The sequence below is a fragment of the Oreochromis aureus genome, linkage group 16, assembly GCF_013358895.1.
Source record: "Oreochromis aureus strain Israel breed Guangdong linkage group 16, ZZ_aureus, whole genome shotgun sequence".
Classification (NCBI taxonomy): domain Eukaryota; kingdom Metazoa; phylum Chordata; class Actinopteri; order Cichliformes; family Cichlidae; genus Oreochromis; species Oreochromis aureus.
Window position 1 is genome coordinate 20865796 of NC_052957.1, and position 24644 is coordinate 20890439.

At 40.5% G+C, this 24644-nt stretch overlaps 2 protein-coding genes across 11 annotated transcripts; one reads left to right on the forward strand and one right to left on the reverse strand.

Moving 5' to 3' along the window:
- rpgra (retinitis pigmentosa GTPase regulator a) lies at window positions 1-22758 on the reverse strand. Of its 10 annotated transcripts, XM_039600444.1 has the most exons (21): window positions 18867-19380; window positions 18658-18715; window positions 18435-18506; window positions 18056-18290; window positions 17824-17891; window positions 17507-17676; window positions 16262-17358; window positions 14936-15054; window positions 13527-13603; window positions 12050-12175; window positions 11875-11967; window positions 11287-11349; window positions 11040-11198; window positions 10807-10956; window positions 10548-10706; window positions 9909-10064; window positions 8920-9044; window positions 8222-8428; window positions 6581-7136; window positions 6401-6471; window positions 1-3927 (listed from the first exon to the last, which is right to left on the reverse strand). In XM_039600444.1, the coding sequence occupies exons 9-21, from the start codon at window positions 13555-13557 to the stop codon at window positions 415-417; spliced, it is 5409 nt and encodes a 1802-aa protein (XP_039456378.1). In that variant the 5' UTR covers window positions 13558-13603; window positions 14936-15054; window positions 16262-17358; window positions 17507-17676; window positions 17824-17891; window positions 18056-18290; window positions 18435-18506; window positions 18658-18715; window positions 18867-19380; the 3' UTR covers window positions 1-414. The 10 variants fall into 10 exon arrangements, with proteins under 10 accessions (XP_039456378.1, XP_039456383.1, XP_039456379.1 ...); XM_039600449.1 differs by lacking the exons at window positions 18658-18715; window positions 18867-19380 and adding an exon at window positions 22630-22758 and having other exon boundaries at window positions 18056-18109; XM_039600445.1 differs by lacking the exons at window positions 18658-18715; window positions 18867-19380 and adding an exon at window positions 22630-22758.
- On the forward strand, window positions 19680-24420 carry otc (ornithine transcarbamylase). The gene is made up of 10 exons (XM_031734590.2): window positions 19680-19912; window positions 19999-20137; window positions 20228-20309; window positions 22140-22227; window positions 22417-22570; window positions 22656-22778; window positions 22946-22999; window positions 23092-23241; window positions 23693-23830; window positions 23942-24420. The coding sequence occupies exons 1-10, from the start codon at window positions 19830-19832 to the stop codon at window positions 23999-24001; spliced, it is 1071 nt and encodes a 356-aa protein (XP_031590450.2). The 5' UTR covers window positions 19680-19829; the 3' UTR covers window positions 24002-24420.
- Window positions 24421-24644: the final 224 nt, after the last annotated feature.

Sequence of the window (24644 nt, forward strand, 5' to 3'; positions counted from 1 at the left end):
ATGATTGTTGGGTTTTTCTCTGTATCTATTATTGTACGATCTACTGTGCAATATAAAGCGCCTTGAGGCGACTGTTGTTGCGATTTGACGCTATATAAATAAAATTGAATTGAATTGAATTGAATTGAAGTCTATGTGTTCACATTTTGGCATCAGTGCCCTCAAGCTAGTAGTCCCAAATACACCACTTTAGTGTTGCTAAGTGCCCCACATGTGTATCAATACGCACGTGAAAATAGTTCTTGACAAAACTTACATTGCAGTATAAATGGCTTGACTGCCTTGGACAGTGTAAGGGTTTTAAAAAAGTGCTTAGACACACTTGTTATGTGTTTTCAGAGCATAAAGAATAACGTGAGACGAAGCTCGTGTTTAGCTGAGATTTTTGTGGGTGTGGCTTCACTGTGGGCGTGGTCATTGCAGGTCTAGGTATTGAGGCAGGACATCGTTCCAGAACTGCTGAGACTCCTCAGCTTTCGCCTCCCCTGCAGCTCGCTGCCTGGTCCTCGGTGCTGGTTTGGGTGCTTCTTTCTGTTTGTCGCTTCTGTCTGGTGGCGGCTTCTGTCGCTTCTCTTTTATTTTCTTTGCTGATTTTGCTTGTTCCTCCTCTTCCTCTTCTTCTTCCTCATCCTCCCCCTCCTCTTCTTCATTTTCATCTCCTTCTTCCTCTTCCTCAATTCCCTCTTCTTCTGCCTCCTCCTCCTCCTGGTTCTCGTTTCCCCTTTCCTTATTCTCTTCTTCCCTTTCTTCTTCATCATCAGTTTCCTCATCATTACCTTTCATGTCTTTCCTTTCTCCTCTTAGCCTTGTCTGTTTTTGCTGTTCTTCCTCTTCTTCCCCTTCCTCCTCACCTTCCCCCTCCCCCTCCCCCTCCTCCTCCTCCCCCTCCCCTTCATCACTCTCTAACAGATTTTTTTTAGCAGGCTCCATGCTTTTATTTTTTCCTTTTGGTTTCTCCTCTTCCTCACTTTCATTCTCTTCCTCATCTTCTTCCTCTGTAACATCTTCCTCAGCTTCTTTTTCTTCATCCCCTATATCCTCCTTCTCCTCCTCTTCTTCCTCAGCTTCTATGTCTTCGTCTTCTGTATCCTCCTCCTTCTCTTCCTCTTCTTCCTCAGCTTCTGTTTCTTCGTCCCCTGTATCCTCCTCCTTCTCTTCCTCTTCTTCCTCAGCTTCTGTTTCTTCGTGCCCTGTATCCTCCTCCTTCTCTTCCTCTTCTTCCTCAGCTTTTGTGTCTTCATCCCCTGCATCCTCCTCCTTCTCTTCCTCTTCTTCCTCAGCTTCTGTGTCTTCGTCCCCTGTATCCTCCTCCTCCTTCTCTTCCTCTTCTGCAGACTCTTCCTCCTCCTCACTCTCTTCTTTATCCTCATCCTCTCCAGCTTCTGTCTCAGCTTCCCCATCACCTACGGACTCCCTTTCTTCCCTTTCCTCACCTCCTTCCTCTTCTTCTTCATCACTTTTTTCATCTTGGAGTTCCTCTTCATCAGCCCCGCTATCTCCTTCCTCCTCTCCCTTATCACTGTCTTGCTCTCCTTCACTCTTATCAGCCTCTTCATCTTCCACCGAGTCCTTCTCCTCGTCCTCATTTTCTGTGGAGGCATCATTGTGTTCCTCAGTTTCGCCCTCTTCATCTTCATCATTTTCTTCTCCTTCAGTTTTGGCAGATTCTGCAGTGTCTCCTTCCTCTTCGTCCTCCTCCCCCTCCTCTGACTCTCGGCTTGTGCTCTCATCGCTCTCTGATTCATCACCGCTTTTCTTCTCTTCATCCTCACTCATCTTGCTCTCTTCCTCTTTATCCTCTTTACTCTCTTCATCACTGGACTCTTCATTTTCACCTTCCTCCTCTTCCTCCTCAGCTCCTTCACTCACATCAGAGTCACTCAATCCGTCACTTGTCTTCTTACTGCTTTCTTCCTCTCCTTCAGTTTCAGCAGCATTAGTTTTATCACTTCCTTCATCTTCATCACTCCTGCTTGTTTTCTCCTCACCCTCTTCTTCCTCAGATACATTAACTTCCTCTCCCTCTCCAGTATTGCTCTCCTCTCCTGTTTCTTTGTCACTACTACTCTCAGATTCTTCCCTTTTATCTTCACTATCACTTCCACTCTCTACGTCTTCATCTTCATCTTCATTCTTTCCCCCATCCTCAGAATCCTCATCCTCTCCAGATTCCTTTTCGGATTTCTCCTCCACTTCTTTTTGTGAATCCTCCATGTGTTCACCCCTGATCTGCTCAGACAAGCCCCCTTTCACTGCCTCCCCCTCTGATGGATCACGACTGCTGTCATCATTTTCTCCTTCTTGGGATTCATTTACAGATTCCGATGGAACACCAGCTTGAGCATCTGTCTTCAGGCCATCCTCCGTTTCATTCGAGGAAGAAAAATGTGACAATGTGGAGGACAAGGACGGCTCCGTAACTGCACTCTGCTTCGTGAATTGTCTGACATTACTGAGCGTTTTAGAGGGTGTCGAGGTGGCTTTGTCACTGTCAGACTGCACACTTGTCACTGCCTGACGAAGGACCTCAATAGCTGCACCTGCAATCCCAGCAGCTGGAAGAAGTGACGCTGAATTACTGAGAATTTCTCCCCAATTTGTTTTTTCCCCATTCTTGCCCCGAGTGTCCTCTTCATCTGTTTCAGAAACACGGGAATCCATACCAACAGGCTCAGCGCCTTGCAGGGGTTTTGCAGCTCTGAGAGAATCCACCTCTGGGCTTTGAGGGGAAATTGGGTTACCTCTCACTTCTGTAGGTGTATCCTGCTGAGATGACAGCAGGCTGGAAGCTTCACTCTTTGGTTTAGCCTTCATCTTATTCTCAGAGTCAACATCCTCATCTTTAACTCTGATTTCCTCTTCCTTGCCTCCTCCTCTTCGTTTTGTTTTTGCCCTCTGTTCAGCACCGGATTCTTTTGCCATCTTTTTGTCCTTTATTTTTGACAATTTCTGCTCATCCACAGTCCCACCTTTCATCTTCAGAGTGGCATCCTTGGCACAATTTAACTCATTTTCCTCACACTTTTCTTTACTTTCACCTTCAATGAAGGGATTTTCTGCACATTTACTTTGATCCCTGACTGGTGTTGGTTTAAGCTCTTGCAATTTTCCCTTAACTTTCAAAGGTGTTTTTCTGGAGACAGATTTCTTGGTTTCAGCCTTAAAAGGTGTTGTGTTTCCTTCCTGCGTTGCTGGTGATTTAGCATCCACTGCTGCACTGTTACCTTTTCCTGGTACAGATTTAACCTTGTGCTGATCTTTTGTTAGAGTCGATTTGACTCGCCGCGTCCCCCGACTCGCCACTTCAACAGGTTTGACGTCATCACTTCCCCTCTGAGTTGCTTCATTTTCCTTTACGGCATTTTCTGTGGATGCTAGATTGGCTGCTTGATTCACTTTACTGACCTTGATAGAAGGAGATTTCTGATCTAAAGATAATGATTTCTTTGTCTCCTTTCTTGGGGTCCTTGTCAAGCCTTTCTTCAGAGAGCTGTTATCCTCTTCATTCGGTTTATTACTTTCTCTCAAATCCTCAGTTTTCCTTGTCTTGTGCTTCACTTCAGTCACTCTCCCCTGTGCGTCTGTCAGCGTCTGTTGTGTTTTTGTGCTATACTCTGACGGTTTCCTCTTATCTTGCTGTGGTGATTTAAAATGCGGGAGCTGTTTTTGAGCTTGCCTGTTTTCTGAAGGTTTGATGTCGCTGGACTCCTTGGTGATGTTCTCTTTGCTGTTTGAAGTCACTTTGTGATTTTTCTTTGTGCTCTTCAGATGAGACACTTCTGTCTTCAAGGTGCTGGGGCCCTTCATAAGCTCTGTTGGCAAAACCTTATGGGAGTTTCGGTCGGTCTTCTCATTGGTCTGGATCTGTTGTGCAAATGCTTCTGCTTCCTTTACTCCGTGTCTAAAAGCTCTGCCCTTTTTCTTTTCCTGTAACAAATCACATAAGGATTCAGTAAGATATAATAAGAAAAAGAAAAAGGTCATTCGCCAGACAAAAGCACGTTAAAGAAGGAAAGCTGCACAAGCGGAGCGGCCGTCAGTATGACTGCATATGTAATTTGTACAATGTTTTATGTGTTTTTAATGCTTTAAATATCATCTTACCTACCTACTGTACTTGCACCCTACTATTATAGACTACTAGAGGTATGTTTCAGTGGTTTTCAAAGTGTAAATAGAATTACAGCCTTATACTTGTGCAGCTTACATCCATGTCAGGCCAGACTCATATAATTAGTTGCACTGAAGACTTTAGTAGGTGTGCACGAATAATTAGTGTCAGCAGTTTGGTGAAATATATTCCCCTTCTCTTCCTGAGTTATGGCACTGACAAAAAGTGAACGAAAAAAAGTGTTTCTGCTGAAAATTATGATGTCACAGTGAACCCGACTTTTGACCACCAGTGACTGTAAAAGTTCTGTTAAATCTCAACAATTTCAATGTTATGTGCAATTTCATGCAAAATTACACATAAATAGACTTCATTTGTAATACCAAGAATCAAGCATAACACCACAAAGTCAAGCTCGGCTACAGTCCCAGTGGATTACCTGATCGCGATGCAAGCATAAATCAGCAGTCTGTGATGTCTTAGCTCAAACTTTTCTACATAGAAAATCTTTCACAGCATGTCACTGAGGTGTTATTTAATCACACAGCAGCCAGTCTGCCACTGTGAGGTGTTCAAAACACAAGTTCAGCACCTCATAAACCTTCTCTGCAAAATTGACTGTTTTCATTAAATACCTGTGTATAATACAATATTTTATTCTGTTGATTACTGATTATTTTAGAGACATTTTAGAAAACATACTGTCTCAGACTGACGCTGAAAAGCTAGTTCTAGGCTGGACTGCTGTATATAATCAGTAATCAGTCCTAAAAACTTCCTAAAAGGCTTTCAGTTAATCCAAAATGGTGCAGCAAGAGTACTGACAGGGACTAGAAAGCAACAGCATATCTCTCCTATTCTGGCTTCTCTTCATTGACTCCCTTTTAAATCCCAAATCGAATTTAAAATCCTTCTCCATGCATACAAGGTGTTGAATAATAAGGCCCCATCTTATCTTAATGACCTTATAGCACTGTATCGCCCCAGCACAGCACTTCACTGTCAGACTGCAGGTGTACTTGTGGTTCCTGGAGTATTTAAAAGTAGAATGGGAGGGACAGCCTTCAGCTTTCAGGCCCCTCTTCTGTGGAACCAGCTTCCAGTTTGAATTCGGGAGACAGACACTATCTCTACTTTTAAGATTAGGCTTAAACCTTTCCTCTTTGATAAAGCATATAGTTAGGGCTGGATCAGGTCACCGTGAATCCTCCCTTGGTTATGCTGCAATAGGTTTAGGCTGCTGGGGAATTCCCATGATGCATTGAGTGACTCTGTGTTTATAGACTTCTCTGCAATCATTAGTTATTAGTCATCTCTGGCGCTCTGCCGCTGCGCGTCTTTGTCCCATCTTTCTCCCCTCACCTCCAACCGGTAGCGGCAGATGGCCGCCTCTCCCTGAGCCTGGTTCTGCTGGAGGTTTCTTCCTGTTAAAAGGGAGTTTTTCCTTCCCACTGTCACCAAAAAGCTTGCTCGTAGGGGGGTCATATGATATGTTTTCTCTGTTTTCTTTGTGTTATTGTAGGGTCTTTACCTGACAATATAAAGCACCTTAAGGCTTAAACTGTTGTTGTGATTTAGCATGATATAAATAAAATTGAAATTTCTCTCACACTTAAAGCCCACACATGTGAGGACACACATACAGTACTGTGCAAACACATATACACAAATTTACCCCTGCAGTGAGGACAGGACTGCTGGGGGGGGGGCACCACATGTTGCAGTAACCCTTAGCACACAGCAAAGTAGGAGACTCTTTCTCAACTTGCTTCATCACTGGTTGTGGAAACACTGATGAGATGTGGCAAGATTCCTGAGAACTTTTCCAAAGCACTGTATGTGTGTGTGTAGCCGTGTGTGTGTTTGTGTATCTAGGGGCTGGAGCCCAAACAAATTTGTGTATCAGCAGAAGCTGTCCAAATATCTGAAACTGGCTGGTGAAGATTCATTAGAGATATTCAATTTTATATTTTGTTTCATTGTTTTACCAAGGGGAAAATTTCTTTACACACACACACACACACACATGTGCTTGCAAGAACACACACACATACAGTATACAGCACGTATGCTGATGTATGCACATTTCCTGGAAAAAGTCAGAGAGTGTTCTACGTTGCTGCTTCCTGCCCTGGAGTGCATTTAATCCAAACCAGAGAGAAGAAGCCAGAAGAGGAAAATAACAGTCGTCTCACTCTACATTTGAGACTCAGTGCAGATAAATACAGTATAGTCCACAATCTAAGAGAAACCATGGCATAATGAGCCATCAAAAATGTCTTCTCTCACCATATATGGTGAAAAGTCAGAGTCTTCTTTCTCCTCCACTTCTCCAGTGATTATTTGTCTCTTAACATTTTCTGAAATAACAGACAAAATTAGGTTAAACAGCTTAAACCCGCTCAAGCATCAGCTAAAAGCTGGCTATGACATTTATTGCCTCTTGTTAAAACCATAGAATTCAAGTACCTGTTTGTGTTGGGGCAGGATGTTCTTCCTCCTTTAGATTTTTAATGAAAACATTACTGGGGGGTCTAGTCGGTGTGTAGGGCTCTTTAGGTGGCACAGGAGATGAGAATTTGTTACTTAGAGGCTTCTTAGGGGCTGCTGCTCGGTTTAGTCTAGGCTTTGCAGTCATTTTAGTAGCTACAGGACTGCTGGGGTTTAATTTTGTTATAGACTTTGGTAAAAGCAAAGGAGAGGGCACCTTTTTGCATTTAGACTTAGAAGAAGCAGACGTGGATGCTTTACTTTGAAGCGTGAATGATGATTGTGAATGTGGGCTTGATGCCTTAGAGGATATCAGTGGACTCTGAGGGGATATGGATCGAGATCTGGGGGAGAGAAGTGGGCTTCCTGCCACCTCTGATTTTGGTTTTGGGGATGATGAAGGAGTAGTAGCATCCTTTGAAAGGGTTTTCAGGGTTAGGGAATTTCTGGATGTTTGCCGAGATGTGTTGAGAAAGTCAGAGTTAAGCCGTGGGAGGCTCTGAAACTTATCCCCAAACAACTCCACAGAACGAACCTGAAAAATAGGAAACGAGATCCTCGAGTTTAAGTTTGGAAATGCATCTATGGAGCGTCAGCAACCAGTTGCAGATTTGCAGTGTGGTGCAACACTGCCCCCTATTGATATAATACAGGTCATACAAGCTTTTCAAGGGGTTCTGCAAGCTCAGTTTCAAATGTTTAACGTTTTATTATCGCATAAAATACACTTTAATACCCGTTTCATGACTGCACGGGTCAAATAAAAAAGAAAAGAAAAAAAATCAAAAGGAACTATTCCATCCCCTTTCCTAATTTCTTTTTTCTTTTTTCAACATGTCTGCTTGTTTATCACACTCAGGTCCTCAAATGAAATTTAATATTAGACAAAGATAACCTGACTAATTACAAAATGCACTTTTTAAATTCATTAAGGAAAAAAGATATCTAAACATGTCTGGCCCTGTGTGAAAAAGTAATCTGCACCCTTGTTGAATCATGAATTGACTGTGGTCAACCACATTTTTTTGGAAAGCTAATTTCAGTTTTACTAGCCACACTCAGGTCTCATTACTGGCAGACCTGTTAAATCCAGTCACTATTTAAATTTAAATAGAACCTGTCTGATCAATCCATTGGAGAGCACCAAGGAGAAAACACTGCTGATCTAAAACAACACAAAGGTTCGTCTCACTTTTGCCAAAAAACATCTTGAGAACCGTCAAGACTGAAATCCAATGGAGATCCAAAATGCTAGAAAAAAACCCTCCAATGTGGAAAAAAAATCCTGCAGAGTAGAGTGGGCTAAAATCCCTCTGCAGAGATGTAAAAGACTTATTGCTAGTTATCACAAATACGTGAATGCAGTTCTTGCTGCCCAAGTGTGGCACAACCAGTTCTTGGGTTTAGGGGGCAATCATTTTTTCATTCTGGGTCAAATAGGTTTGGATAACTTATTTCCGTGAATTAAACTATAACATAAAAAACAATTATTGTAGGGTCTACCTTACAATATAAAGCCCCTTGAGGCAACTGTTGTTGTGATTTAGCGCTTTATAAATAAAATTGAATTGAATTGAATTAAGTGTTTTAAAAACTGAGTAGTAATTTGAAGGGTCTCACTCTGTCTCGGTGGCGTGCCCGGGCTGAGAGGGCTGAGAGTGGGGATGGTGGAGTTGGATTGATGAACTTGTTTTTAAAGATGATTTTGGTAAAACTTGACTCCAGAAAGTCATCTGTGATTAAGACATCCTTCTCTGGCACCACTTCTTGGCTCTCTGCTGGTCTGGGTGTAGCCAGGACCAGCATGTGGTGACCACCGCAGGACACCTGAAGACACAAGGAAACATCTTTGTTACTGTTAGCCAATTCACTCTCAGTCTGCTCTTCACTCATTTACCTGCTGACATACAGGATATTACTCCCTCAAGGCTACAGCAAGATTGATTTCGAGATTACTTTTGCCTTACTTTGAGAGAAGTTTCATTTTACCTTGAAATACCTGACGTATCTAACAATACTGCTCCCTATGAACAATCAGCTGCCAAATAAGGGAAAGCCTGCAGATGCAAAGAAAGGAGAGATGATATCGAGGTGCTGACTGTGAGCACAGCTTCAGTTGCTCTTCCTGCTGTGATTGGTGAAGAATATTATGTTACTGATCAGATTTGTCTACCACCGATTGTGCTGTGGATACATCCTGCTGTAGTAGGCTTTCTGCTAGAAGCTGTGGTGCCTCTCATACATTTTATGGCCTTTTTGCAGGGAGTTGACTGATTATGAAGATATATTTTAAAGCCCTTTACATCACCTTCACTTACTGACTGAACAGCGTACTGAAGAAAACGTGTGCAGAGTGTCGGGCTGAACTGGTTGATGAAGTTTTCCTCCCCTAACCCGAGTTTTCCATGACGACCATCACCAAACGTGTACAGCAGCCTGTTGTCTGTGGAGCAAGGGGGAGGATAAATGCGTCAGACACAGACTGAAGGTTGTCAATCCTGGCTGAAGCTGTTTTGCTTTTAACACATTTTATACACAACAACATCCTTGGTTTTTATTTAATTCCCTTATAAATGCACATAATGTTTGTGTGAATGAAAAGTTTGAATACTGAATGTTGGTTTTAGTACATTGTTTGGCTGAAATTAGATTGATCATTTAGTTAACTGACAAAAACGGATTTATCTACCCCCTCGAAAGCTGACTCACGTGTGGTGATAATCAACTGAATACCTCTAGAGGCAGACAGCATCTGAGAAAGTTTATGAAATTAGTCAATTTAGCAGATTCTTGAGAAAGCTTGTGAGTTGCTGAACTTGCATTTGAACACCTCACAGTGGCAGACTGGCTGCTGTGTGATTAAACAGCACCTCAGTAACATCCAGTTAACCACCGTCTGTTTATGCTGGATGGGAAAGAAAAATATTCCTCTTCTTTTTCACCATCAATTCACTTGTTTTATTTAACTTTTAACCTGATTACAGGTTTGTTGCTGTGTGTTTAATTATGCGGGGTACACAACTCATATGTCCTAAAGAAGTTTGTTTCTTGAAAGTTTCTTGAATTTATCAAAGAAAAACTTTTTTTTTTTTTTTAATTTCCTTTCTTAAATCTTATAGAATAGGAATAAAAGAAAGAAGCAAAGCCACTGGGAAGCTGAAAAACAAACTTAAAGATAAAAAAACTCCTCATAAATCCATTTTTAAAAATCCAGTTATTATATAAAACATGCATGGACAGCTAAAAAGGATGGACAATACTACTTTTAAAGTCACAATGACCACAGTGACCTTCAAAGATGGCTTACCGGTGACCACAGCGGTGTGGTTCTCTCCACACGCGATGTGTCTGACCTTGCTGTTACAAAAGTGCTGCAGCGCTTTTGGCAAATGAACCTCGAACAGAAATGTTCCGTGGCCCAGCTGACCGTACTGACCCCTGCCGAATGTGTACACGTTCTTCTCTGGCACAGCAAAGCAGACAGAGGGAAAGGACTCTTTTGATTCAAAGCGATGTATAGTACATTTACTCGACTACTGTAGCACCATTCTCAGGGAAACGTATTTTGAAGTTCTTCTTCATTGTGCCTGTGCTACATTTGAGCTGAGATCACTTATTCTGTCCCTTACAGTGTCTAACATAATCAAACAAGTTGAGTTCTGTGGCAGATTTTAAAGAAGGAAACACGATGTGATCACCACATAAAACAGTTAAAATCAGCCCTACTTTGATCAGCTGACATTAAATGTCGCGTACATACTAACGCACACAGTAAAAGCGTTAGTATTTTCTCCTTATTTTTCCTATAATGATGTGAAAATCATTATCAGTCAAACTGATACTTGTGCTTAAGTTAAAGACCTGAATACCTTTTCCATCGCTGATTAACCAGCTCCTTTTACAGATGTTTTATGCTTTTCTTTAAAAAAAAAAATTGTTAGCATACCTGTGAGGACCACTGTGTGCTCCCCTCCACAGCACACTCGGGTGACATGACCCAGGACTCCCTGCACCTGCTGAGGAACTCTGTGATTGGCCAGCTGCTCCTTCTGAAGACCGAGTCTTCCATTCGCACTCTCACCAAATGTGTAGAGACGACCATAAACTGGGACAAATCCAACACAATAAATGACACAAGTATTGAAGACTGGTTCATTTAACACTGGACCTGCCGCAGTGATGCGTGTGGCTGGACTGCATTGTACCTGTCACAAAAGCCGAGTGCTTGTACCCACAGGACACCCATATGACTGCTTCTCCAACGTGGACCTCTCTGGGTTCTGCGGCAAATCCCTCGTCGCCGAAAGCAATCTGACCCACAGAGTTGTCCCCCCACATGAACAGCCTCCCATCCTCTACCAACACACATACATACATACACTTTACATATGCCCATCTTTTCTAGCAGAGAAACTTATTATATCGTCATTGTTCAGACCTGTTAAGGCAGCTGAGGTGTTGCATCCTGCAGAAAGCATTTTGATTGGTGCCCAGTCGCAGAAAGGGCGGAGCAGGTGAAAGTATGTAGACTTGTCACAATGGCCCAAACCCAGCTGCCCGTCCTGGTTGCTACCTGCACTGTATACACTGCCATGAACTAAAAATACAAGTATACTCATTTTGAGGACAGCAGTGTTCATGGAAACATCTCTCACATGTAATTATATATTTGTTTATCGTCTCACATGTGCAAACAATTGTGTGGTCTCTCCCACAAGCTGCAAGCTTCACCTTCTCAGACTTCAAGGCTGGAAAGGAAATACAGTAATTATAGTGAGTAAAATGGCTTAAAAATACCACAATTATCTTCTTGTTAATGGACTAACAAAGTCTTGTTTTGATCATTAGTTAACAATTCAAAATAATTCACATTTATCACACATTTTTTTTGACTTCCTGCCTTTTTTGTCTCACATTTTTTTTGTCTTTTATGTGATTAGAATCACAATACCAGAGAAAACTATGTGGTCACAATTGCTCCTAGACAGTAAGAACAGTAACAATACAATACAATAGGTTACATACACGTAATATGTAAGTTACAAAATATAACAAAATAGCTTGAATAAATACAAATAGCTCTAATTATAAATATCCCAGTATATAAAACTGTATTGTACTGTACTCTATATTTTGGGGCTTAGATTAACAAAATAAGTCATGTGGGCTCATTTTTGTGATGTGGGTTTTTTATGCTTTACACAAAAAATCATTAAACAATTAAAATAACTCATTTGATGCAATATGATCCAGCCACGGTGAAAAAAACTAACCTTTCACAGAGGTTGGTTTCCTAGCACTAGGCTTAATTCTCAACCCCAGCTGGCCCCACGTGTTGCCACCAAACATCAGCAACCTCCCATTTTCTGCAAAGCCATTGCAAGCACAAAAATAATGTTATTAGTGAACAATGTCAGCTTTCATTACTAAAATATACATACAGTGTACCTGTGATAACAGCAGAGTGCTCTCCGCCACATGACATGTGCTTTGGATGGTCATTCTTCAGCCAGAACTTGCTGGGAACATTATTAGCAAAGCTGGTCCTTCCAAATGTGAAAATGGCTCCTGTTTCTGGTAACAGATGGACAAATACAGAACTGTGCAAAAGTCTTCAGCAACCCCTCTTTTTTGTAATATATATTTTGCTATGAAAATGGGAAAGAGGTGCAGTTATGTATTGAAACATGCAAACATACATGGAAATACACCATTAGAAGGCAAAAACCAAGTTTGTGTAATTCTTACAAGCTTGAAAGTTGATATTAGACCACCTTTAGTCTTCAACACAGTCTGAATTCTCACCGCCCCAAACCACGATACAGGGTTCACACAGGTTTTTACAGATGGTTGTACCTATTTCCTGACCTCCTCTGTATTTTGGCAATTATTTGAACCAGAAATTTCATATTTGGATTCATCACTGCATCAGAGCTGTTGCCAGACCAGTTATTTTGCAATTTGACCTCAGCCTTTTTTCCTGGTTTCACTTCCTTAATAATGGCTTCTTGACAGCCATCCTTCCACTGAGAATATTTTTGATGAGACTTCAGTGAACAGTAGATGGATCAGCTGAAGGGCAGATGCATCTCTCAGGTCCTGTCTCAGGTCTTTGCTGGATTTCTTAAGGAAATGATTTTCAGATAGTGTTTATCTTCTGTAGATGGTTATTAACCCTGCTACCTTCTTTTATCTTACAACTATACAGTTTCCTCAAAATTATTAAGAACACACTGCACACCATGCTAATATTTTTTTTTCGTTTTTGACTAATAGCTCTTTAGGAATCATCTTGTGGTTGCAACAATACTGTTTCATGCCTATCAAATATGTTTTCTTTGACATTTTTATATGTATTAAAGTAATAAAGAAATGGGAACAAATTCTGTTTTTATGACAATCTGTAGTGACAAAGTGCATAAACATATGCACTTAAATTAGGTGTCTTTTTAATGCTTGTGTATTTCACAAGTCAGTGTTAATTGGCTTAACAATCACAAACAAAAACAAACAAACAAACAGATAAAAATTAAAATATCCCCCTGAAAATGGTCAAGCATAAGGACTAGACTGAAAATGAATGAAACAGCAGCCAAAGAAACACTTTGAAAGACTTTCAGAAAGCCTGGAGAACTATTTCTTAAAGAAATTGCAAGAAAAGTTTTGGATGAGAGGCGGTTCAAGAATTTTGCACATTGCTGTCTGTGATTCATCTCTAGAAAGCCCTGGGACAGAAAGTTTAAGTACTTGCCGAACTTAACACCCACTAAATCCCAGTCAAGCCTGCTGTCAGAGCTCAAGCCATTTAAGTAGCAGCAGGCTGACAGAAATAGCAACATGCTAACCGTGAGCAAAATAAAGCCCATGTTAGGTATGATTAGGTGTGCATGAAGCCGAGGGCTTTATAATATGTAGCAAGGCTCACCCGGTATGTCGACATCGGTCTGCCTGGTCATCTTCACTGCTGGCTGTCTCCCTCACACCTCCTCACCCTGCAGCTCCCTGCTGATTAGGTAGATCAAGCTCAGGAGTACAGGTGAGGGAGAGAGAGAGAGAGAGAGAGAGGCAGGAAGAGGCTTAGCCACAGGAAGATGCTGCATTACGGCCATTTTATTTTATTTTATTTTATGTTATCGTTCCCAAAAAACATTCACTGCTTCATTATTTTTTTTTATTCATTATTATTTCAGAAAACCTGTGGCAGCGGCACGATGAAGAAGTTGGCAGACAAACCAACAATGCAACAGTGGACTCCATCATTGAGGTCCAGTGCTACTTGGCGGAGAGAAACATTCCAGGATCAGAGGATCCTTTAATGTACTGGGGGCATAGGAAGACATCTTATCCGAACCTTTTCCACCTGCCTTTACAGTTTTTGAGTACCCCAGCTTCATCTGTGCCTGTGAGTGTGTGTTTTCCAAAGCTGGGGAAATGGTGTCAAAAAACCGCAATAGACTGAATGCAAAAACATTGGATAAACGTATTTTTCTGAATAAAAATTTATAATAAACTCTGAGTCAGTTACATTTAAATGGGTAATATTACATTCACAATACTTTCATTTTAATTTTCACTTAATGTCATTCACAATATATTTTAAAGATCTCTACAATATTTGAAATGTAAAAGATATAAAATGATTCCATGGAAAGTACGACTAGGTCATTGAATCAGTGTCTGTTCTAAGTCTCAAGTAAGTTGCCTGCAATGATATTTAAGGTCCAGCAGGTGTCAGTATGGAGCAAAACAGCAACACAGTATCGATACAGTTTGGGGAATGTGCTGAAAAGCTTCACGAGGCCTCATCTACCCATCACTAGTTTACACTGTGATGTATGATTTAATCGTTTTCTGAGTTACCTTAGTGGCAGCTGCTCCAGTCCCTTGATTGAGGAGCCAAGAGGTGGAAAAGGGGCAGCGCGAGCCTTGATGGAAAACTGCAAATTGGCTCATTCCATAACTCGGAACCATGGGGGGGGAATTGGAGTTCATTATGTCAGTTTCAGTTAGGTTTTTTGTGTGTTATACCCCTTTTTGTGTTTTCTGTGGGCTGATCAGCCACTATTTAAGTTTCCTCTTTGTCTTGTTTAGTTAGGTCAGTTTGTTTGAGTTATCAGTATTGTTTCTTAACTTTGAGTAGAGTTCTGTTATTTTGACCTCTTTTATGGGCCCAAGATTTTGATTTTTTTTGTAAGATTTAACCAACTATTTTTGGGGTTAAATAAAAAACCTTTTTTTTGGGACTCAAACCTGTGCCTGACTCTTTCACTGCTCGGTCCATCACAAGGAATAAAACACTGATAGTTACATAGCTGTCAGTAAAGATCACTGTACCTCACTTTCCAACTCCATGTCAAGACCAATTTGTTGGATATCTCAGTAGAATAATTTGTAACCACCTTTTTTTGACAGTAGAATGTGAGGATTCTTTCCAGCCCAGGCACCCATTATATCTACAAAAAGTAATGAGAAAAAGAGATAATTCAGCAGAACAAAACGTAAATCAAAATCTAAAATGCATAATTTCTTATGCGGTTATCTGACAAACGATGTGTTTCAGGGTAAATACTTTTAAGATGCTGATAAAATGAGCACATGGTTTGACATTGTATTTTGTTAAGAAATACATCACTTAAATTTGCTTTTATTTGGGGGTAAAGTAATACTTACAATGTTCTCATAACAAATTAAAGTCACATTAAAAAAAAGAAATGTAAACACATGGCAATAGAAATACTTGTGCCCTATCAAATCTTTGTTCTAGCAGAATCACCCATTACAACAACATGTTTTAATTATGTTTTGTTGAAGCTACATAAATATATTTTAAAATAGTCAGGCTCAAGGTTTGCACCTCTGGCCGTTACTATGACATAACCGTTTCTGGAAAAATATTATTGTTTGTCCTCCAAAACTAGTATTATTATCTATAAAATAGAGTGTAAATTTCTGGGCTCTTAAAAGCAGCATCTCTACACTACTAGTCAAAATTCTGGACAGACCTTCCCATTCAGTGTTTTTGATGCTTTTCATGCAGTGCCAATCATCTCAGATGACTACCTCATGAAGCTCACTGACAGAAGGCTAGAGTGTGCAAAGCAGTGATCAAAGCAAAGGGTGGCTAATTTGAAGAATCTAAGATCTAAAAGGTCTTTTGGGTTATTTCATACTTTTTTGTTTACTACATCATTTGTGTTAGGGTTAGTGCTCCATGTGTGTCCATTCATAGTTTTGATGCCTTCAGTTCGAAACTACAAAGTAGTCATGAAAATGAAGAAAAAAAACATTCAAATGAAGGTGTGTACAAACTTTTCACTGTTAGTACATCAGATGTACAGTGTCAATGATGAGCATTCTGGTTTACACAACAACAAAGAAATATGCCCAGTTTTGAGGGACTCACTTATTCATTTGTGTAATGTTACACATGTGACTTACAGCATTTTACAGGTTTTCTATAATGTTTTGCTCCATGAAGGTTTTTTTTTTTTTTAAAAAGCATTAACATAGTATTTGAATTTAAAGATTCTTTTAGGAAATATACCTAAAACATCTGGTAAAAACTGTAAAATGTGCTATGCCATGACCTATAGAGCACTGAAACAAAGACTGTCAAAAAAGTGCTTTTTAAGCAAATAAAAAATTATTATATTTATTTACATTTCTCTGCAACAGCTTCAGTATATCTTTGAGGTGGTGATGCTGGAGGTGGTGCAGGGGTAGCTCGTGGGGCTGTGGCTGGTGCTGCTGTCACTAGCGGAACTGTTTCTTCTACGGTTTGTGCTGTAGATGGAGCTGAGGCTTGTGCGTTGTAGCTTGTGGATCTGAGTCTACTGGTGATGTAGCTTTTGGAGCTGTGGTCTGCAAGACTGGGTCTGCCGCTGTGGTCTGCGAGGCTGGGTCTGCCGCTGTGGTCTGCGAGGCTGGGTCTGCGAGGCTGGGTCTGCCGCTGTGGTCTGCGAGGCTGGGTCTGCCGCTGTGGTCTGCGAGGCTGGGTCTGCCGCTGTGGTCTGCGAGGCTGGGTCTGCCGCTGTGGTCTGCGAGGCTGGGTCTGCCGCTGTTTGGGATTTAGTTTGTAGAGCTGTAGCGCGTCCTTGTGCTGTAGCAATTGTGGCTGGTTCTGGTGGTGCGTTTTCTTAGTGTGTCTCTTGACCCTGGATCTGATACTGTTGTTGGTATGCCTTGTGGAACTGGAGATAGTTGTGGGGTTTTCACTGGTGGTGATGCAAGTGATGCCACTGGTGCTGTATCCTGTGGAGCTCTAGGAGGTGGTGGTGCTCCTGCCAATGGTGCTGCTGTAGTCTTTGGAGCTAGAGCAGATGCTGGTGCTGCTGCAGCTTGTGGTGCTGCTGGACCTGGTTGTGCTTTTAGTAATGTGGCTGCTGTTTCCTTTAAACCCCGATGTGGCACTCTTGGCATACTGTCTTTGCTAACTTTAGTTGGTCTACATGTACTTTTGGAATGATTGTCCCATTGGAATCCTGAAGATCCACACTTTTACCTTGGATTGCTGTAATGATGTAAGGGCCTAAAACGTTTGCTTCAATTTTCCCCCCTTTCCTCTGCTGGCTTCTTATGTTAGCAGTTAAAACTTTGTCACCAACTTTGAAAACAACATCTCTCTTCATCATTTTTATTTTGCCCTTTGGTTTTTCCTGTGCTTTGACCACATTGTCCTTCAGCAGTTCCAACAGCTTTTGATGCTTTCGAATGTCTTGCGACAGCTCTTCCAGCCCCACTTCCACACTCTCGTCAACCTTTGAAGCAAAAGACATGTCTATTATTACTATAATCTGTGTAAGATACACAGATCATAGATAAAAGAACAGAGAAATAAAGTAAAAATTAACATTAAGTGTCTTTGGTACGGTTTTCATGTAGTTTGTCACAGACAGAAAGACATACCATGTACTCTTGTGGGATTTCGGATGGATAACGAGCCTCTCTGCCAAACATCAGGTAATAGGGTGAGTATTAGGTGGTCATTTGCTTTTTAGTTCTGAGTCCAAACATCACATCATCCAGATACTCATCCCACGTTTCTGGATGGTCACCAACAACCTTACAGAGGGGCTCTGACAATAAAAGCACATGGAAGACATTCATATGAAAGATCATTTTAATTTTTTAATAGTTAAATGTCATGCATTAATGATTTGGTTAAAGTGAACCCCATAAAAGTATAACGTGTTATGCATTAAGCTGCATGTACTCCAATTTACCTCTGGATGGTGCCATTCATTCTCTCCACCAAGCCTTCTTTTAACAATCTGCATACCATTTTGTTGAGCTGCAAAAGCAAGTGACTATAAGCACATTACAATAAGAATTTAAATATAAAACAGTCATACTAATATCTCAAAAAGAGATTTATAAAGACCAGAAATGGAACCATTTTCAAAAAATTATTCAAATATGTGTTCACATATTTTTGCCAAAGACTAAAGTACTTACAGAATTGACAAATTCTTTGCCTTGGTCACTAAGAACCCCTTTCGGTGCTCCGAACTGGTGGACAAATTTTATGAGACAGTTTGTCACTTCCTTGGCTGATTTCGACCTCAAAGGGTATGGCTTGTGGCCACTTTGTGAAATAGTCAATAAAAACACAAATATACTGATGTCTGCTGTTGGTTTCAGTAAGATTCCCAATAATGTCAATCCCACCCAATTAAAATGGCTGAGAAACCTTAAAAAGAAAAACATAGTTACATTAATAATACTGAAATGACACAGACTGCTAATCTACTGTTCTAATTTTTTCAAGTATAAAATCAGTAGTTTCTAAGCAATCAAAACATTCTGTGATTATTTTCTATGGTTGATGACTAACCTTTATCGGAATGTATTCCGCTGGTTTTTTAATTGTTGCAGCACTTGCCTGGCAAACTGCGCACTGGGAAACCTAATCAAAAACAAAAGCAATCCACAAAGAAACACAACAGCTGATGATCAGGGTTTACATAAATTAATTTGAGAGATACAGAAACATTGCTGTGTTCATCTTAAAATAAGTTAGCTGTAGTAGAATTACAGAGTTTGTTTTGAGTACCCACCCAATTATTGATGTCCAATGACATCCCTGGCCAGTAGAAACGCTTTGAAATGGCTTCTCTTGTTTTTGTTTAGGTCAAAGAAAGGTCAAGCTAATTAAATCTGTAAGTGCAAATTAAGACTACACATTTTGCCATTGTGTGTGTGTGTGTGTGTGTGTTAATATATGTATTGATGACATTTATAAACGCTACGAAGTTGCTGTTACTACCTTTAAATGTCGTAAATAGCAGGTTTTCTTCGGAGAAGAAATTTCTCTTTTTTCGTGAAAAGCGCTGGATACTCGCCTTTTAGTTTATATGCAACCAAACTCTTGTACTCGTCTGGTTCCATCCTCTTGTGGTGTTGGTTATTTTTCGAAAACAAATTGTAATCTTCTCGTTAGCTCAGCGGCACTCAGTTCGTGCGCACAACGTCAACTAATTTGCATAATTGACGAGGAAAACCCACGTGACCTAAGATTTTGGAAAAATGTGTCAATGTTGGAGTCGAATAGGCCCACGAAAGGTTGGCCAAAACTGACTTGCAAATTTTTGGAAAACGCTGTTACTGACAAAGACGTGTATATTTATCTGTTGTTTTAATTTTTAGTTATTTTCAAAGAAAAACTCTGCTAACGTGCATTATAGATGGGGGGGCACAAATTTTGGCAGACGCTGCCATACAGCCTGATAAAATCTGTACCCCTCCATAACTTTTGCTGGGAGGAAGAAATCCTCTCCAATGTTAATGTGGTTATTGGTTATTCTCTGATTTATTTTGCAAATAAACTTCTTCGTGATAGCACCGCTAATGTGCATTACAGAAGTGTAAACCATAGTATCAACGTCTTTGTCTGGACAAACTATTCCCAGCAGGTTATTTCAATAGTCTTCCGCACGGCACATTACAATGTCACGAAGTTAGTATTAAAATCCATTCACGAATCGAGCCTGTTGTTTTCCAGTTTTTACGCTTTACAACAGCGATTGCAGATCAGTGACAAGTAGCGTACAGAAACGAGGGCAAGTGGCTCCTCCTCCTTTGCGCGCTCTCATGGATTGGGGAACGGTTTTTGCCGGGGGTAACTACTTTTGGCACGACACCTGAAACACAGGAGACATGCAGAAGTTGTTCCTCTCTGATGAAATATCCACATAGCATTGCGCTCCCGCTGGACTTACCGTGAGCCACCATGTCTCTGAGGCTGTTTTCTGCAAAAAGCTCGCTTTCCAGATGTTTCAAATCTCTGCACAGCTGTTCAGCACGAGCGTTTGGGTAAGACAAATCCGAATGTGGAAGAAGAGCTGTGAAAGCAGGGTGCGGGTGATAGAAGAGAGAATGTATTTCTTTTGCTTTTCCAGGGCCGGAGCTGCTTGCCTCGGCTCGGTGAATTTAAAAGGTCGCAGCTGTCTTACTCTGAAGGATTTCAGCTCAGATGAAATCAAGAAGCTGCTGTGGGTCTCCGGAGACCTTAAGCATCGGATTAAGCATGAAAAACAGGTATTTAACTTTAATTGCAAAACTTCAGTACTTATAGTTGGTGTACTCTGTGGCCTCTGGGTGTGTAATTAAGAGTCCTTTCTATTTCAGTATTTGCCTCTTCTACAAGGAAAGTCGATTGCAATGATATTTGAGAAGAGGAGCACCAGAACAAGAATGTCCACAGAAACAGGTGTCAGTTTTTCAATATAAGCATATGGATGTGGCTCAGGGTATGGTATTCGACGGATGCAAGACATTTCATTGCTATATGTAGTGGTGTGGAAAGGCGTTTGCCCCTCTCCTGATTTCCTATTTTTTTTGTGTTTGCCACATTTAAATGTTTCGGATCATCAAACAAATTTAAATATTAGAATAAGATAACACCAGTAAACGCAAAATGCGATTTCTAAATAAAGGTGTTTGTTAAGAGGAAAAAATCCAAACCTACATGACCCTGTATGAATAAATAATTGCCCAATAAAACCTAATAACTGGTTGGGCCACTTTTAGTAGCAACGACTGAAATTAGGTGTTTGCAATAACTGGCAATGAGTCTTTTACTGCACTGTGGAGGAATTCGGCCCACTGTTCTTTGCAGAATTGTTGTAATTCTGCCACGTGTGAGGGTTTTTGAGCATGAGCCGCCTTTTTAAGGTCGTGTCACAGCATCTCAATCGGATTCAGGTCAGGACTTTGATTAGGCCACTCCAAAGTCTTCATTTTGTTTTCCTTGTATATCTTTATATTTTTCATGTGTTTGGTTACTCATATATTTCAGGTTTTTTTTCTAATAGCCATTCTTTTTTATTTAATATTATGTTAAATTATTTCTACAATTATGCATGGAAACTTGCTTCCGCCACTGAAAAAACAACATTTTTTTTCTGTAAGTCACAAATTTAGGTTGTTATTGTGTATAAATTGAGCAACAAAAGTGATTCTGAAATTTGCTGTGCATTTCTTTATGCATATAATGGATGCTTTCTCCCACTTGAAAAACAACAACAAAACACACGCAAAAATTTTTTTGTTATCCGTAACTTCACACCTTCATAACATCTGTAACGAAACTTGGAATTTTCTTAACCTTAATTTAAAAATTTCAAGTTATTTATTTGGTTCAATTTTGAGTTTTTTAGTTAGCTATGTCAAGATGTGAAATTAATAACTTCCAAAATCTTTTGATAATAACCCCAAATTTTTACTTGTTTTATTTTTTCAGAGGCAGAAATTTGAAGTTTTTCCATAATTACTGTTTCAATTATACATCCCAATATTTGCTTTGTAGACATTTATTTCTTAGTCAGCTTTTTTATTATTTATATATGTATTAACTGAATCATTCTTCATTTAATATGGTAAATGGTAAATGGCCTGTATTTGTATAGCGCTTTACTAGTCCCTAAGGACCCCAAAGCGCTTTACACATTCAGTCATCCACCCATTCACACACACATTCATGCACTGGTGATGGCAAGCTACATTGTAGCCACAGCCGCCCTGGGGCGCACTGACAGAGGCGAGTATATTGGCATAGATCCATACAGTTACACCCTACAGTGAGTAATAATATGGCCTTGTCACATCAGGCCAAAGTCAGTCTTTGTTTACAGAGATGACATGTATGAATGAATGCTTGCTTTATTTCACTGATGAAAACATGCTAATGTAGCTTTACCTATAGGGATTAAAAGCACAGTGGTTTTAACAGTAGTGTCTAACTGCATGGAAGGTCATTAAGCCAATAATTACATAAATTAAAAAACTCTATCCTAGTGCAGCAGCCCGGCTAATGCCATTCAGTCCAGTCATTGTTAATGTAGTCACAAAAGAACTGCTGAAAGGCAACATTCAGTAAAACCCCCACCAAAACACTGATCAGCACTCCTCATTTCCCCTCTCCACCACCCCCACATTCCCTTAGCGTGCACTCCTGCCTGCAAATTTACTTTAAGTACACTTTTTAAAGCACTAGTTGACTTTTAGGGAAATTAAAAGTGCCTTAATCTTATAACTCCAGGTTTTACTTTGCTGGGTGGACATCCCTGTTTCCTTACCTCACAGGACATCCACCTGGGAGTGAATGAGAGCTGCACAGATACAGCCAGGTGAGCTGTTGGTTTATTTCAGGGAAATAAAAGCAGCTGCAGGCTTTAACCTTTTCTATAGCACTCACAACAATGAAAATCATGAGGAATGTAATTACTGAAGAAGAACAGTTTTTCTCAACCAGATTTCCCTCCTGGCTCAGTATATAAACCACAAGGTTCTTGTGCATGTCTGATCTTTCACAACAGGGTTCTCTCTGGACTCTGTGATGTTGTTTTGGCTCGTGTGAACAGCCACTCGATGCTGGAGGAGCTAGATAGGGAGGCTTCAATCCCTATCATTAACGGACTGTCAGATCTGTATCACCCAATCCAGATTCTGGCTGACTTCCTGACCTTACAGGTACTCTTACCCTGTGGTGTTCTGCAATTTTAATCCACTAGTTGATAACGATACAGTACCTTTTTTTTTCTTCTTTCAAATCCAGGAGCATTACGGATCCCTTAATGGCCTAACGGTGAGCTGGATTGGAGATGGCAACAATGTCCTCCACTCCTTCATGATGACCGCAGCCAAACTCGGAGTTCATCTTAAGGCTGCTACACCGAAGGTTGGCTTCTTGTTGCGCTATTGGATGCATGTGATCGCTTCATTACTCTGGTGTTTGTAACTTATGTGTTTTTGTGTAGTTTGAGGTTAAAGGCAGGCAGTCAGCCTTGAGCTTCTTATCTCCGCACTTCTTGTGTCAGTAAGATAAAGCCATATCTTTGTCTTCAGGGGTACGAGCCAGACAAGAGCGTTACTGAAGAGGCACACAGGCTCGCCAAACAGGTGAGGTCCTCTAAAACCTGCCATTAATGTCTTCTAGTTTCAAGTATTCTGCCAGGGTTAATGTTAATAAATAATATTACATCCTGTCTCAGCATGGTACCCAGTTCATTCTGACCTCTGACCCCATGGAGGCTGCCCGTGACAGCAATGTCTTGGTCACTGACACCTGGGTCAGCATGGGACAGGAAGAGGAGAAGAAAAAGAGGCTCAAAGACTTCCATGGATACCAGATTTCTATGCAGGTAAAGAAGGACATTACTTTCAGCCAAATAATTACTCTCCACCTTTTTACCTGTTTTTAAACACTAATATTTTTCAGATAAAAATCATTGATTTGCTATATGTGTGGATGTGTATACGTGTATATATGTATGAGTGATACATGAATATATAACAAAACACGGTAAAGTAAGTGTTGTTGTTTTTTTTAGATAAAAATGGATAAAGACAAGAAAACTGTATAAAAATGGTTTTTGAGAAACTTTTGTTTTTATGCATCATGTCACCACCTATTGAAATTGGTTTTAAATGGTTTTAGTTTAGTTTTTCTGCATATAGTCTACACAGCTAGATACTTTCATATTAAGAAAACAAGTTCAAGGAAGGGAAGGAAAGTCTAAGTCACATCCCTGAAAATCCTTACACTCCATGGACGACAACACTTATCCGTGGTTTGATGCCCTTCTGTTACAGACAGGAAGTGTGGCCAAGTCAGACTGGACCTTCCTGCACTGTCTCCCTCGGAAAATGGAGGAGGTAGATGATCAGGTGTTCTACTCATCCCGCTCTCTCGTCTTTTCGGAGGCAGAGAATAGAAAATGGACCATCATGGTGGGCTGAAATGTTAATGCATAATGTGCCGTTTGAGTTTGTTTTAATCTCCTTTTAACTCCGGTTTAGTTTTCTTTCAACTGACCATCACAACTGTCTTCTGCCTTTCAGGGCCTCATTGTTTCTCTTCTGACCGACTACACGCCACGGATCCCCATGCTGAAGTTTTAACATCAGTTATTAAGAGGGACTAAGCTTTTCTGTGGCATGGGATGACTTCAAAGAAGACTGTGGCAATGCTGGCATATTTTTACTTTTTGATAGAGCTGCCGTGTGGGAGTGTGGGGCTGTGGTGTGCTTCTGTTTATGTGTAGTAGGTCTGTGTGTGAAAGTGCATTGCAAGGTTAGAGAACCCAGGACTCTCTTATTGCTCACAGTTCTTACTTCACTCTTGTGTGATGTGTCACCACAGCTGCCATAAAACTTCAGTGAAGATTAAGAACTAGAGGTTAATCCATAAACAAAATACTCCCAACAACTGTTCACTGATTTTGTAAATGTTTAGTACATATCTGGAATTTGCAATACACCAATGATACAGAGATATTGTTTAATAAAATGTATTTTGTGACCAAGGGCCTCACCTGAAACCACTTCAGTCAATTGTCCAATTACTTTTAAGCCTCTGAAAATGGGGAAGTGTATAAAAATGCGCAATATTTTATTATAAAACCCCTTGAGTTTAAGCTGAAAGTCTGCACTCACAAAATCACACTATTACACCGCTTTATATACTAGACTTGCAGGACTAAGCATAATGTTATGCGTTAATGTGTTTTTGGCTGAGTGCGCCCCCTATCGGATGGAGCCGTGA